The sequence below is a fragment of the Pecten maximus genome, unplaced genomic scaffold (genome assembly GCF_902652985.1).
Source record: "Pecten maximus unplaced genomic scaffold, xPecMax1.1, whole genome shotgun sequence".
Taxonomy (NCBI): domain Eukaryota; kingdom Metazoa; phylum Mollusca; class Bivalvia; order Pectinida; family Pectinidae; genus Pecten; species Pecten maximus.
Genome location: NW_022979984.1, coordinates 1630 through 18378, shown reverse-complemented (window position 1 = coordinate 18378; position 16749 = coordinate 1630). Strand labels below are relative to the sequence as shown.

The window sequence follows — 16749 nt, the reverse complement described above, 5'->3', positions numbered from 1 at the left end:
GGTCCAAACCCCCTGGCCCGTGTCAGGTAAAGATCAACCCCGTGAACCGTGTAAGCGTCTCTTCACACCTGGTCGGCCGCGGGACCACACGTGTGTTAGACGTCCTCTGTTTTTAACGGAGCCAGTATATCTCTACGTAAGTAGTGCCAGTTTCCTTAGTGCTCTGGGCTTTTAGCTAGGACACTAAGCCAGTATATTCTATTGGACATGTATTCGACTGCTATATCATCACCTTATCCTGACCTGTCCAGCGACCCGTGGTGATATACAGTGACTTCCACAGTGAACCATTCCACGTGCTCTATAGCGAGGTAACTTAGCTTGTAGTGTAACAGCAACGTTACTTTAATGGTTTTGTTACTAAAAATAGCGAAAGTCGCATAAATGGTAAATTTTGCAGTATATTATTTAAAATTCAATTAAAAGTTAATTAACGAAGAAGGAATTAAATGAAATTTTACTATAAAACATGTATTGAGAGTGTTGGTTTCTTAGAAACTTCGTGTTACTCTACTAGAAGTATTGCATCATTTCATGGAATTTCTCACCTGTTTTTTTTTATTTCATTTGTATTCATATGCGACTTACTTAGAAACTTGGTGTTACTCTACCAGAAGTATTGCATCATTTTATCATTTTATGGTATTTCTCAGGTGATTTCCCCCATTTGTATGATGTTTCATGACTAAATAAATGTGACTTGGACAGAAATTTTTAAAACGTATGTTGAAAGTGATTTTGTCTCTTTTAGTAAAAAACCAAGACCTCAATTGGTATATGATAGGCAAGTTTGCATATGAAACGGAACTGCATGGACTGAGCCAAACGCTGGTGGCCAGGTAGCTCAAATGGTTTGATTAGAACGTCTGTCTAGAATTCTGAGGTCCCTGGTTCGAGTCCTGGTTTTGTCATTGCATTTTTCTCTCCTGTTATATTTGACACTCAACTAAATACCCATGGATGTTGCATAGTTTCTTGTCAGTTGTGTGTGTCTTCAGGTCGAAGACTTTGTTGAAGGCGAGAGGAATGTAGCGGAAATGGACTGGACTGAAAGTCAGTGGCCAGATATCTCAAATGGTTAGAGCATCTGTCTAGAGTTCTGAGGTCTGGGGTTTGAGTCCTGGTCTGGTCTGGTCGTTGCATTTTCCTCTCCTGTTACATGTATTATACATAAGTTTGAGGTTAAATTTCCAAAACCAGATAATAGCTATATAGATACATTTAATATACTGTATGTATACATAAAGAGCTAGCAGCAAATGACATTGCTTCCTCCAGGAAAGGCGCAGAGCAAGAGTTATGATAACTGCATACAAGATTCATGTTCTCGGTTGTTTCAATAACAACATTAAAATTGAAATGTCACCTGTGTATTTTTATTTAAAGTGTAATATTGGCTACAATCCTTTTAATAACCCTGTACTTCTATATCTATTTTTTAGCGAGTTGAAGATTAATTGTTATCAGGTGGAAAGTCTTTGCAAAAAATTGTTTGTAACAGTTTATGACAGTACTAGTTTAGAGTTGATTTGAAGGTGCCGGTATGTTACTGAATCAAGTTTGAAAATATTTTTTGGGAGATGGTTCCAGTTTGATATTTTTCATGGGGAGACAAATTATTTTCTGGCTTCAGTTTTGAGAAATGAAATTGGTTGAGCATGCCTCGAGAGATTTGCTGGTAGAGTAAGAAGTTCTTTTGATACAGCCATTTGATCATGTACTGGCGTTTATCCCAGTCCATCCCAGTACAGTTTCACAACACATATATCCCAACAAATATTTTAAATTCTTTCCTGTAATTGATTTTAAGCTGTCTGGTGAGCTTCTGGTATAACACAGAGCCCATTGTCTTTTCCTCCAATTTCCCTTAAAAATGCAGGGATGTAAAAATCAACTTTCCCGGCGTTGACGTCCCGGGCAACCAAAATTTTAGTTCAGGCAACCAAAAATTGTTTGTACACTTGCCCGAGACAAGTAAGATATTTCTATCTCTAACATGATTTTCATGTTCGTTTTCCTGAATTCTGTGTTATTAGGAATTTATCAGAGTGACAGAAGTGTAGAAGTATGTTGATTGTATTAAAATAAATGATTAGTACTCAAAACATCTTTATTTTCCCTTTATGTAAATCTAATTTTCAAGGTGGGAAAAGTATAGGTCTAAATGACTAGATGTTTTTATCAGACAAAGGAAAGAATTCTTTATCTGTAAAATTATTTTTGTTCGTTTTATTTGTATGACTAATTTTCGAAGAGGAATCCGGACAGAAATTAACAAAATATAAGAAAGAAGCAGGAAATAATACAAAACATTACTGCAATTCAAATTAGAATAAATATATATATTTATATTCTTTCATATGTTTGAACTATGGATTGTAAATATTTTCAAATTGTTTAATATTAAATGATGAAATATTCATAAATAATTTTTTATAATGACAACTTTTTTTAGATATTTTATTGGAATGCCTACAGTATGGGGCAAGTCAAAAATTGCATTCGGGCAAGTGACTATCTGAGCTCTGCTGGGGCAAGTGGCTTGAATTTTCTTACACTCCTGAAATGCTACTTGTCATGAATGGCTCAGTCTATTTGATTAATTTTTAGTCTTATGTATCCTTAGGGGAAACGGAACCAATTTTATATAAATGGTAGGTCTGGCCCACCAGGTGCCCGAGAGATGGGCCCAATAAAAAGATTTATAAAATGAGGGATTGTTTAGCTTTAGGGAATAGGAACCAGATTCTAAAATAGCACCTTCTGCCCCCCCCCCCCCCCCCCCCCCCCCCCCCCCACCCTTCTGTAGGAATGAAAGGATTTGGACTGAAGCATCCTGTGGTGAAGGAAAACCCTTTTCTTTTTTAATAATGATGGGTCTGGCCCCTAGCTATATATAGGGACCTTATTGTTTCGCACATTCACTGCAATGTCTAGGTGGGAGGTACAAGCCCCTCTGGGCCTCCTGTTGTAAGTTGAAATCTTACTGGAATCATGATTGTTGAAGTACCAAAGTCACATTTAGTTTAATGTGTAATATGATGGAGTACTGAAATTTAAAAAAAACATACCCGTGCCCACACTAGGCCTCAATTTAGTGACTTTGAGCCTCTCCAATTGGACATCCTACCACTAGGCTAAAAGGAAATCCCCAATAGACTCAAGAATAAGGTCACTGATCATACTCTCCATTTTTACAAAAGTACCTTGTATTTTGAAATTCTACCATTAATTTTTGTGCATTATTTTTAAGTTCAAATCAAAGGTAAAAAGTTGCATACCAGCTGAATCAACACTTGTAACCAATGGCAAAAAGGACAAGGTCAAAGGTTTTGAAGTCATCTTGGAAGATACCATTCTGTTTCCAGAAGGGGGTGGACAGGTATACTTTTTTCTGTTAATCTGGACTCTCATTCATAGAGAGATATTTCCACAAAAATCATCATCTCATTAATATTTTCCTGATGTCATTTCCTTAAAAATTTGATCAGAATCAGGGCCATAGTAAATATTTCCCTCATTTGCATGTTCATTAGCTCATTTGTCTGAGTGTCAGCCTTTTGTTCAAATAAATAACCTTGACATACTTCAAAGGTTACATGGGTCAAAATTTTGTTAAAATCTTTAACCAACTTCTCAATAACCAAGTAAGAGCTTCAGGGTATCAATATTTGGTCAGTAGAATGCTGAGGTGAAGAAGTCAAAACAATAACCCTTGTCTGGTTACCTTGATCTATACTTTCAAACTTACATGTGTCAGATGTGTAACAATTACTGAAAAATAGGTTTGAATTTTAGTTCTGTATCTACTTTTAAATTCAATTGTAATTAATTCTTTCAATTAAAACTTCACTTCACAGGATGTACAATGCAGGTCTGTTAGGCCCATTTCTTTCAAAGAGACAATATGATTCAATTCAAATTCAGTTTTGAAAACTTCAATTTTTAATTCATAGCAATTCCAGAAAGATAAAACAGCCTTATTTTATTGAATGTCATGGCACACATTTGTATATAATATGTTAATTACCGGATTTTTTGTTTCAGCCGGATGACAGAGGAACCGTACGTATATTTGATCTGCAAATTTTGAAGTAAACATACATATTTTAGCAGTATTTTTATTGTAGTGCTATGCATTGACAGCAACATGTTACGCTTATATAATCATGATTTCTGTAATTGCATTTTTTATACCGTTTTCTATTGTCCAGGCGCCAATTCATGATGGCACTAATCTATTTAGATGTGGTTATGTGCTAATTAAATCTGAATACACCAAAATAAGAATTTTTTCAGTTTTAAACATGAAATGTAACAGTTGTATTTTATGAAATACATTGTATTTATATCTTACCTTCTTGTTCATATTTTATGATATTGAGCACTAAGCTGCAGTAGGGAAATTTAATCATAAATTTGTTTAATCCTGTGTCCTTATGCATTGATGCAGCATCTGTCATAGACTAGTACATCTGGCTTCAACATGATCCTTCAAATGACTTCTTCTCGATAACAAAGAAGCCAGAATCATAACATTAGTCTAGCAGCATGCTTGGATGAAGTGCTATCATTTATTTTAATGAATGACCTTCAACTTTTCTGGATCAGATGTGTTAAAATCTTGAAACAACTTTTTCTTATAAATCAATTGGCCTATGATGATAATATTTGGCCAGTAGCATGTTTGGATGAAGCTCTATATTTGTTCAAATGGATAATCTTGCCTTTTTCAAATTAATGTGAGTTGAATGTGTTTGAATTTGTAAATGACTTCTTTAAAACCAAGAGTCCCAGGTTCATGATATTTGACTAGTAGAATACTTAAGTGAAGGGCTAAGAAAGGTTTATTCTGGAAAGAAGGTAGTAATTTCTGATTAACTTCAATGATCTAAACAACTTCTGAAAGTTACATAAATCAAATTTTCTAACAAAGACTTATCTTCAACCTTGCAGAATAGGTAAGGGATACAGGCCCATGAAGCCTCTTGTTACTAAAAAATAACCTATCTAAATTTGAAAAGGCACAAGAAACTACTACCTTGGTGGCATTTTAGCATGTTCAAATCACCCTGCTTCTGTGGGCCATCGTCAGTTTGTTGTCAATCTGTCCATAAACAATCCTTGTTATTGCTATTTCTTGAAAAGTACTGGAAGGAATTTTCTGAAACTTCATGTGTGGGTTTCCCCTGGTCCCTAGTTTTGATTTTGAGAGTGATCAGGAAACAAAATAGTTGCTAAGCAGCTATCTTGGTTTTTGATACTTGAAGTTTGTTATCGCTATTGCTTGAAAAGTACTGGGAGCATTTTTAGCTCACCTGGCCCAAAAGGCCTGTCAAATTTTGTATCTCTTAGATTTCATATGTATACATCCTTGTTATCAGATCATTTGGCATAGAGAAAAGATCATACATAGAATGAATAAAGATCATTGAATGGTGCACACCTTTTGAATTGAATTTCATGTTTTTATTGACATGCAGATAAACAACATAGATGTACTACGTATCACAAGGAAAGGGGCAGAGGCTGTGAATTTTGTAACCACGGAAATCGCTGCCGACACAGATGTTGACATGAAGGTGGACTGGTCACGTAGGTTTGACCACATGCAGCAGCACACTGGTAAGGAGGTCAACAAAACTGAGTCAAACCTTTCTTAGCATACAATTTATTAGTTCACACTACAAAAAGTGGTATCGTGCATGAGAGGGCATCTGCCGTCTGTCCGTCCATTAACTTTGAACTTCTTCTAGAAAACTATAAACAACTGAGAACTGATGTTTGGCTAGGAGGTACGTTTGGAAGAGCTAGTGATGAAATTTTCCTCATATAAATGACCTTGACCTATAGTCAGGTCACATGGGCGAAATAGTTAAAGTTAATTTGTGAATCTTCTTTTCAAGTTTTAAATGATCTATGGCACTCATCGTGGGCCAGTAGGTACTACTATGTAGTGCTTTGAAATTTCCTATAAATGACCTAGACCTTGACCTATTTTCAAGGTTGCAGGGCTCATATATGTTCAAAGATTCAAGAATTTTCCTTGTAAGTTACAGAAAGCCCAGAAAGCTGATAGTTTGCCTGCCAGTATCTGGGATAGAGTGGTATCAAGTTTCTCATATAAATGATCTGGGCCTATTTTCAGGGACACAGGCCAAGTAGTTGAAATTAATTTGCAAATCTTATTCTCAAGTTCTTAAAGACCTACTTATCTTACACCAGTAGGTTCCTGCTATGGAATATGAAATTTCTTCAAATCAATAACCTTGACCTGGTTTCAAAGTCACAGGTGTTTAACACTTCAATGATCTACTTTTCAAATTCAAGTAGACTCATATGTATAATATTTTGCCAGCAGGTAACAAAGAGTGCTAGAAAGATTCAGCATACAAATGAACTAGGCTTAATTTTAAGGTCACAATTGAGAAATATGTGACTTATGTACATCTTGTTTACTACACAGGATCAACAATATGCTTCACATCGATATTATTTTTGTTTCAAACATGAATTTTTTCAGCCCACTTTTATCAGATCATGGGATCATCAAATTGTTCTGCATCATTCGTCTCTAAACAATCCTTCCTACCACTGTTTCTCAGAAAGTAAATCAGGGATCTTTTTTAAATTTCATTTGTCGGCTGCCCTTGGTCCCTAGTTGTACATGTTTAGTTTTGAGATGGAAAAAAATTCATGTCTCGGCAGTTGATGAACTTGGAGGATTCTTGCACCACCTAAAGCTGATGTGAAATACACTGCCATTAGGTCACTGTGACCTTGACCTCAAGGTCAAAGGTCAAATAAGTGCAAATTTACAATACCTTCTTGGCTTTAAAATGACTTCTTCTCATTAACCAAGATTGACAAGCCTGAAAGGTACCTTGGATGAGGCCCATAAAGTTTGTGAAAAAATAAATGACCTTGAACCATATTCAAGGTCACAGAGGTCAAATTGTTCAAACATATGAAGAACTTCTTCCTATCACCTGAAAGGCCTAAAATGAAGTTCATTTGGTCAAATGAAAGCCAGAAAATCACCAAACAAGTTGATACCAGGTGAGCTATGCAGGCACATTGGGCTTCTTGTTTGTTTGTTATGATACAGGCATTTTCATCAGTGCAGAATCTGTGTATTGCATAAGTTAAGAGTCTCTTGAAATTAAGAATACATATTAAAATTGAACCAGGCAATCGAATTTTAGATAGTACAAGCAGTTCCCAAAATGGGGAAATGTTTGTACTATAACTTGAGATTATTTCATGAGCAGGCCTTCTGGGCCTCTTGTTTCATTTGTTGTATTTTGAAATAAAACAAAAAATTATTTATTTTGCTATTTTATAACATGATCACATTAGTTTATTGATTTGTAGGGCAGCATCTCATCACCGCTGTGGCAGAACAGTTGTTTGGTTGTCCCACCACCTCATGGTAAGTCTTCTAACATCACAACAGCATGTAAATCTCAATAACCTTGATTGTTGTCTTACACTGCAATCGTACATTACATGTAGATATGCCTACGATGAGTCATGGAGAGGATAGAATGATAGGGTCGTATGTACATACATATGTTACTAAATGATATCCACTACCAACTTCATTGATTATCCAATTTTCCTGAAAATTCATACACTTACTCACAGCAATCATATTTTGTACAGGTTTGCATTTAAACTACCTAGAGTCAAAAATGAGGTCACTGTTACTATAAATAAATTTTTCAAGCCTATGCTAACAGACTTCATTAATTATTTATTGTCATGATCAGAAACTATGTTGAAGTCACAAGTAAAGATTTTAAGATGTCACGTTTATCTTTACTTTAAGATGATATATTGACCTTCTGTAACTCTGCAGGTGTTTGGGAGAAAAGACATCCTTTATAGAGTTAGATATCCCGAACATGAAGGAAGAGGATGTTGTCAAGCTGGAGGAAACTGTTAATGAAAAGATTCTGGCAGAGATCCCTGTCACCCCTCATGTGTTTGAGGATAAAAATGACCCGAAGCTGAAAGAGGTAAATAAAACCTTACTCAACAATTTGAAGCATATCGTCACGAACGGTTACATGTCACACATCACTTGTTTACATTATAAGTAGCCACACATCATCTGAATATAAGTGAGCCCTTTCCCTTAAGGTCTATATCATCCCCACTAGAGATTCCGGGGGCAGAGGGAGTGATCAATTTGTTTAAACATCTTCTTCTCTGAAACTAAGCAATGGACATCACTCGCATGGTTATGGGGTGGGGATTCAAAATTGGACAAATGTTGGGGCTGACCTCCGGGGGCTGAGAGGCGATGCCAAAAGGGGTCAATTTGGCTAAATTGATATGAATGACTTCTTCTCTGAAACTAAGCAATATATATCACCCATATTTGTGTGGTAGCATCCCAGTATGTGGTTGGGCCAAAAGTCAATTTCATTTCATGTATTAATACACTTTTTGGAAAAAAAAACGAATTACACTAAAACCAATGAACATGTTCCCATATAAAATGCTTATGATATATTGACATAGCAAGACATACGGCAAATATACTTTAGCATCATTCTTGAAACATATCTCATGAAACCAGGTGAGCGATACAGGTCCTCTGGGCCTCTTGTTAATAATCTGTTCAAGGTCACACGTTTAATACGCTAAAATCTATTTAATACGCAAAAATCTATTTAATACGTAAAAATCTATCAAGAGCTAACTCAATAACCCAAAGGAGTTCCAAAAAGGACCGGGAAACCTTAAGGTTTTGGAAAATTCATTGGTTTTGGGAAAGTTGGGGGGGTTTTTTTTCAAGGTTTTAAAAAAAAATTAAAATTTTGGAAAAAAAATTTTTTTCCAAAAGGCCCTTTAAAAACCAAAAAAAAGGGGGGGTTGGGGGTTTATGCCCCTTTATTTAATTAAAGTCCCCTGGATTTTTTTCTTTTTTTTTGGTTTTTTTTTTTTTTCAATGATGCCTTTAAAAGATAAAGGGGGGCTTTTTTTTTTTTTTTTTAAAAAAAAAAAAAAAAAGGTTCAAATTTTTGGCCCTTGATTTTTAAGTAAGTGATAATTATTTTTTTCCGGGAATTTTAGTTTTTTTTGGAATAAAACCAATTTAAACAAAAGCAATGATTATTAAAGTTTAAGCCAAAAATACGGCGGGGAAACCCCCTTGGGGGGCCCAAAGGGGGGGAAAAATTAAAACCCCCTTAAATTTTTCCGGTTTTTTAACCCCCCAAAACCCCCCGGGGGTAACGGTTTACCCGTGACGGGGATGAATTTTTTAGGGTTTAAAAAGGAAGGACTTTAAAATAATCTAAAAACCCCAATTTCCTTTTCTTTTTTTTTTTTTCAAAAAACCGTTCGGGGGTAAGATAAATGTACCTTTTTTCCAAGATCCCGAAAATAGGGGTTGTTGTAAAAACCCAAAATTTGCCCTTTTAAAAATTTTGGTTTAAAAAATTTAAAAAAAAACTAATGGGCTTTTTTTTTTTTATTTATTTAATTAAATTTTTTTGAGGAAAGGAAAAAAAGCCAAGACCCAATTTAAAAAACCGGGGGCTGGGGCGTCGGGTTTCAAATTTTAACTTTTGGGGGACCCAAAAACCGCCCCCGGGGGAGAAAGGCGGGGAGGGGGAAAGGGTTCAGGAAGGGCCCTTCTGTTTTTAAAGGAATAAAAAGCCCATCCCGTTTTTAAAAAAAAAAGGGCCGGGGGTGGATGAAAGAACCCCAAAAAGCGAAAAAAGGGGCTGGGGCCAAAGAAAGGGGCTTTGGGGAAAATTTTTGGGTTTAAAAAAGGAATACCATTTCTTTTTGGATTTCGTATTTTTTTTCCGGGGAAAAAAAAGGACCTTTTCCCCGGTGCTGGAGGTACAAATTTCTCCCCAAGTGGGGGCGGGGACGGGATTCAAAATATAAAAAATAATACCCCTAAATAAATTCCCAAAAAATGCAAAAGGGGCGAGGGGTAAATTTTATGGGGGTTTTTGGATAGTGGGGGGGGAAAAATTTTAGGTATTTAAGGGGGTATGTGTTGCTGGCCGGGGGGTAATTTGAGGGGGGGTGGAGTTTTTTGAAAGGAATCCCAAAGGGAAAAAATTTTTGAAATTTTAGGGTATAGTGGGTCTGGCCAGGGAAAATTTTGGAGGGTTTTTTTATGGTTGTGGGGCCCTTGCCGGGGAAATTTATGGTAGTTTTTTGGTATGGTTTTGTCTGGCCGGGGTTTAAATTAAAGGGTAGTTTTAGGGTTTATAGGGGGTTTTTGTCTGGCCGGGGAAAATTTTTGATGGTAGTTTTTAGGTTTATAGGTTGTCTTGCCAGGGAAAATTTTGAGGGGTTTTTAGTTTTATGGTATTTTTGTTTTGGCCAGGGAAAAATTTTGGGTGGTAGTTTTTGGTATTTTTTCGGCCAAAGGGTAAATTTGAGGGTAGTTTTAAAGGGTTTTATGGGTGTTTCTGGCCAGGGAAAATTTTGTGGTATTTTTTAGGTTTTTGTGTTTCGGCCCCGGGTAAATTTTCATTTGCCCCCGATATCACTCCTATATTTTTTAAAGAAAAAATTCAGTTGTATAAAAACAAAGCCATTTTTAACCCTTGAAATTTCCCCTATTAAAAGTATATCTAAAATCCCGTAAAATTTGCTTGTTATTTGATTCCCAGGGGTAACGTGAGAGGGGTTACCTTTTTTTTTGGGTTTCTTTTAAAGGGAAAAAAAAGAAAGGGGAAAAAAAAAATAATTGGTTTTTTTAAAATGTTTATTTTTTTAAGAGGGGTAGCTAAATTTTCCCAACTAAGAGGATAGAAATCTGTAACTGCAAAGCGGAATTAAAAATTTTTTAATTTGGAATCACAGGCCCATTAAACACATACGGGTTTGTTTACATTACTGCATGTTTCCTTTTGTTTTATTACTTATTCAGTTGTAGATAATATACTTTTATATTTTTTAAAACTAAATATTTCCTTGATTTTTTTGTTTAATTTGTTTACAAAATACTTTATATATTTGAAGCATTAAAAAATTATCCTGCTTTAACGGAAACCTTACAACTCAAATCCATTCATGACATCAAAGCATTCTGAGGGGAAAAACTTGTTCAAAGGGGGGGTATGGGGGGGGGGTGGGGGGGGTTTTTGGGGGTTGGTTTTCCAAATTGGGGGGAAAAAAATTAAAGTGATTTTTTTTGAAAAAAAAAAAAAATGGCGCTGCATTATTTGGATATTGGCATTTTAAGATTTTTTCGCTATTCTTAAAAGTACTGGGGGCGATAAACTTCACATGTGGTTTTTTCCCCCCTGCTTGTTTTAAATTTAATTTTTGACAAGGGGAAAAAAAAAAATGGGGAGATAGGCAAACCAAACCTTTTTAAAACGGGGTTTAATTTGTTATTGGAATTTATTTTAAAAAAACCCCCGGGTTAAAACAGACATGTTTTGTTTTGGGGGAAAGAAGGGGAAAAGGGAGGGGATAAAACTGAGGTCTGATAAAGATCTCGGGGGGGGAATTTTTTAAATTTTTACCATTACCCTTTGATTTTTTATTTAAAGCTTGACCCTTTGGCCCCTACTGTTTTTTTGTATTAAGTTTGTCCCTTTGGGCCCCTTTTGTTTTTGCGGGGATTTTTTGCTTTATGGTTGTCCTTTTTTTCAGAGGGGTTTCCCCTAGATCCCCCCTTTAGTTTCGGGCAAACTGGGGTGAAGGGCTTTTTTAAAAAAATTGTCCCGAAAAGGTTAAACCCCAGGTTTTTCTTTGGGGGACTCGGGGTAGGGGGTGCCCAAAACTGTTGGGGCTTTAAAAACTTTTCAAAAGGGAACTAGGTTTTGGTTATCGGGGGTTTTGCTGAAAACTGTTTTTGGGGGGGGGTTTTTTTGGGGGGGTGTTTTTGGGTGGTTGGGATATATTGGGGAGGGGCCCCATCCTTTTTTCTTTTTTTCCTTTAATTTAAATCGTATTTTTCCTGTTGGTTTAAGGGGGGGACACTAGTGTTACTTTTTAAACTCCCAAACCAGGGGTTTTTGTTAATAAATCTTTTTTAAAAATACAAAATTTTAAAAGGATTGCATTAGAACGGGGAAAGGGCTGTGACTTTAGGGGTATTCGAAATCCGCTTATTAGGACCCGGGGGGTTTTTAAATTTCCCTTGGGGAGTCTGTATTTGGGGGAAATTTCTTTTTTTTTATTTTTAAGGGAAATTTTTTGGGGGGACCATAAAACGGGGCAACAAAAACGGGGAAAATAAAAAACAAAAGAAACCAATATTAAGGGGATTTATGGTGGGGGGTTTTTGGGGGAAGCTTTTAAATTTTTTAGGGGAAAGAGGGGGGGTTTTTAAAAAAAAAATTTGGGGGGGAAAGGGTTTTAAAAAACCACCCATTTTTGGGGGAAATTTCAAAATGGGGGGGTTTTTGGAAAAATAGGCCGAAAGGTGGGTGGACAATTTAGGGGGGTTTGGGGGGTACTCCCCTTGGGGGGAAAGGGGGGACCAGGGTTTTAAGGGGAATCTGGGCAGTTTTGTAGGAAAACCCCAAAAAATACAAAAAGGTCTATTTACGGACCCAGCCAATTTTTTGGGGGATTTTCCAAAAGGGGAGGGTCTTTCCTTCTTCTAAGGGGGGATGCTATTTCCCGGGGGGTTTTAACCTTAAAAATTAAATTTCCAAAACTTTGAATTTTCGGGGAAACCGGGGAAAAAAAATTCTATAATATATGGAGGGGGGTGGGGGGTTTTTGGTGGTTTTAAGTTTGTTTTGGTTGGGGGGGTTTTGTGGTTTTGGAACCGAAATGAAACAAGAAACCCCAAAAAGAAAAAAAGTTTTAATTATTTTAATCATAAGGGGGGGGGGGGGGAAGGTTGGGAAAGGGGGGGTTCAAAAAACAGACCGGGGGGAAAATCCCGAAAGGTAAAACGGGGGGGGTTCGCCAAATTTTAAGGGGGCCCCGGGGGGGCGGGGTTGGAGCAGGAAACAAAAAAAAAAACAAGACGGGGGGGGGAAAACCAAACCATAACGGGCCAAAAGGAAAAATAAATTCCGGGGTTTGGGGGGCCTTCAAATCCTCCAAATGGGGGGGGTTAAAAATTGGGGGGGGGGGGGGGGGTGGGGGGGGGGAAGGGGGGGTTAGGGGGGAATGCAAAAACCCGGGGGTTTAGGCGGGGAAAATTTAAAAATTTTATTGGAAAACCAAAATATTAAGGTTCCTTTCAAGGGGGTAAGGTTGGGGCCCCATTTCCCCGGGCCCTGTCGGCCGCTTTTAACGGGGGGGGGAATTTTTCAAGGGGGGGCAGGGGCTTGTTTCCCCCGGGGCCCGAAGGAACCAAGGGGGGGGGACCAAGGTAAACTTAACTCTCTTTGGAAATGACTTCATCGCTTTTTAAAGGGGAAAATTTTTCCTTTTAAATTTTTCTCAAATTAAAAATTGGGGGGGGAGAGAGAGAATATAGGGCGGAAAATTTTTTGGGGTTTAAGGGGGGGTCAAAAACTAAGGGGGTTTTTGGGGGCAAAAGCTTCCTATTTTGTTTTAAAAAAGTTGACCTTTGGGGGGCCCTATTTGGGGTTTTGGGGGGGGAGTAGGTTTAATTTGGGGGGGAAAACTCAAGGAAACTCAAACAACTTTAAAAGGCGCCTGGGGAAATATGTTTTTCCTAACAAAGGGTTTTTGCAGACAAAAGAAAATCACATTCAGGGTGGGGGACAACAAGGCCCGGGTTTCGGGGTGGTAACTTGGGGTTTCCCAAAGGCCTATCAAGCTCAAAAAATTAATGCAGACCTTTTCCCTTTCCAAAAATGGGTTGCTTGGGGGTTTTCTTTCCTTTTTCAAAAGGCAAAGGGGTTTAGGCCCCCTTTTACTAAAAAAGAAAAACTTTTTTTTTGTGCATTTTTTTTAATTGGTTCCTTTTTTGGGGGGGGGGGGGGGGAACAAACTCAAAACAAAGGAGAATCTTTCCCAACCCAAAAGCTTTTTTTGGGATTGGGTTTTCCAAGTCCGAAGGGCCCAAAGGTTAAAAGGCCCCGGGGGTTTTAAAAAAAAATTTTGAAGGGGGGGGGAGCGAAAAATTAAATTCCCGGGGACCCAGGGGGGCAGGGCCAAAGGGGGATTGGGAACTTTCCCCACCGAAGGCGGGGTTTAGAGGGGGGTTTTAGCTGAAGGGGAAAAGGGGGAAGGCCCCCGGTTTTTTTAAAAATGGGGAATTGTTTCAAAAGTGGGGAAAATTTGTAATATCTAACTTTTCTGGGGGAGGGGGACAAAACCTTTCCGGGGAAAAACGTGGGGGTTATAAAAAGGGAATAAGGGGGGTTTTATTAGGGCCATTGGGCCCTTGGGGGGTTTTTTTTCCCAAAAACAAGGGGAAAGGGAAAAAAAAAAATTTTTATTTAAATTAGGGACAAAAAAAAAAACCTTTTCTTAATTAATTTTTTTAAACCTTTTGGGGGGTTATAAAGGGGGCCCCAAAGGTCAAAATTTTTTGGAAAAAGGCAAAGGGGGGGCTGGGGGGGGGGTTGGGGGGGGGAAATTTTTTCAAGCCAAAGGGGGCAAAAAAAATAAGGGCAAGACCAAAGGGCGGGGGGGAAAGGGGGGCAGAGACAACCCAAAAGGCCAAGGAGCTTTAGCCCAAAAGAGTGTTTAAAGGGACTAACTTTCCAAGGACAATGCCTATTAAAAAGGGCAAACTGGTAAATTAACCAACCTATTTTTGAGGGTGTGAAAATTGGGGAGGGGGTTTCAAAAATTCCCCCCCCTGCTGGGGGTCCATGGTTTCTGTGTGGGCCAAGGGTCGGGGCCGGGTCCCTTTTTTGGGCCCTTTAAAAAAGGGGGAAATTTTTGGGGGCAAAAAAAAAAAGGGGGGGGGTGAATACAAAAAAACCCTTTGGGCCAAAAAAACCCCCCAAAGTAAAAAAACAACCGCCCCAAAACCGGCCGGGGGAAAAAGGGGAACCCACGGAAAAAAAAAAAAAAAAAACCGGGGTTTTTTTTATAAAAATTAAGGGCCTTTCTTAAACCTTTCAAAACCCCCCCTGAATTTCCTTTTAAAAAAAACAAACTTGGGGCTTTTTTTTTAAAAAGTTTTACAATAAAAGTATTTGAAAACTATAAGCTGTTTACGACTTTGATTTTCCTAGTAGAAGTATCCCTTGAAATTATTTTCCACAAAACGGGTTTTTTTTAAAAAGTGGGAAAAATTTTTTTAATGGGGGGGGCCCAAGGGAATTTTTTTACCCCACCGGGGGGGGGGGTTTATATTGAGGCAAAAAGATGCAAACGTTTTGGGCGGCCTTTTTTTGAAAAAAGGGACTGGGGTTTTAGAGTGGCTGGTTTTCTATTTTAAATCAAATTTTACCCAATGGTTTAGAGAGGGCCAAGGAAACCCTAAAGGAAATGAAAGGTTTACTTATTCCTTAAGTTTAAAACGTGTTCAAATATAATTTTCCCCAAAAAGGGAAATTACTAATTAAAATTCAAATTAACTTCAATATCATTAATTTTAAAAATGATAATTTGTTTTTTACGGGCCTATCAAAGGGTTACAAATTTTGATTTTTTTTTTTTTTTTGTTTTTGTCTCAAGAAAATCTCCCCCCTTTTCGGAGGAAAATTTTTTTCTTTCTATTTTAAAAGGGGGGTTTGGGGTTTAAAAAAAATTCAAAATTAAAAAAGATGGTCATTGTATAGTTAAAGAAGTTTTTAATTTTGAAAGACAAATTAATTTATAGTGGCCCTGGGGATTTTGGGGTTTACAGCTACTTAAATAGAGACTTGGAAAAAAACACTAAATACCCAAAAAAGCCTTGGGCCGAATTAAAATTTAAAACAGAGGGATTTCCTTGGAAAGAAAAACGCCCAGTGTATCAAAAAGCATTGTAAAATGAAAGAAAAAACTGGGTTTAAAAGGGGGATAAGGGGATAAAGGGAAATTGGGGGGGAAAAACGGGCTTTAAATGGGGCAGTGAGGGAATCCCTCCCCCCCAAAAGTAGGGAAGGGGCATCCCCAAACACACAAAGCTAAAAAAGTTTAAAACCTTTAGTTCAAGTATTTAAATAAGACAAAAAATTATCAAGGGCTTTTAAAGCTTTGTTGCAATCATGGGGATATAGAAAAAGAAAGAAATATGTTAAAAACTCTTTTAATTTTTCCAGTAAAGTTTAAAGTTTGGATTTTTGGGGCCCAATTTTTTACAGGGAGAGACGTTTTTAAGGTTTTTTTTACAGAAAAAAGGGTCGTCAATTTTCAATGTCCGCCCCCTCTTGGGAAAAAGACGGAAATTCCCGTTAGGGGAAAATTGAAGAAATTAAAAAACATAAAAAACCCAGCAATTAATTCTTTTTTAAATATGTCCCGTAATGAAGTGGGTGTATAGTACCTACTATATGTGTTGATATTTTAGTTAATTAGGGATTTATCCCAAATTTAAAAAGAAATCAGTTTGGGAAAAAAGTAAATACATTTGCCACCCCCAAAAATTTTTAAAGAAGGGGTTGGGCGGGGGGTAAAGGAACCAAAAAGTAAATCAAACCCAAAAAAAGGGGGAAACTTTTCCCATAACATCAAACAAAAAAAGGGAAAAATCTTTCATAAAATAAACAAAACAGGGGAAAATCTTTTAAAAAACACAAAAAAAAAAGGGGAAACTCTTAATTAATTAATATATATTATTTTTTTTGTCCATTTCCCATTTATTAAACCCAAAATGTATTAACTGAAGAGAAAAACTTCTTTCAAAACTAAAGGGTTTTAGACTTAAATTAAAAGCATTTAAAATGAAGT

The 16749-nt window shown here is 37.2% G+C and overlaps 1 protein-coding gene across 1 annotated transcript; it reads left to right on the top strand.

Moving 5' to 3' along the window:
• Positions 1 to 28: 28 nt before the first annotated feature.
• LOC117319351 (alanyl-tRNA editing protein Aarsd1-like) lies at positions 29 to 8120 on the top strand (the record flags this gene model as incomplete). Its single annotated transcript, XM_033874177.1, has 6 exons — positions 29 to 136; positions 3254 to 3382; positions 4048 to 4065; positions 5484 to 5625; positions 7375 to 7432; positions 7862 to 8120. Coding segments are annotated over 6 exons (699 nt in total), but the record flags the coding sequence as incomplete, so codon positions are not given.
• Between the last annotated feature and the right edge of the window lie 8629 nt (positions 8121 to 16749).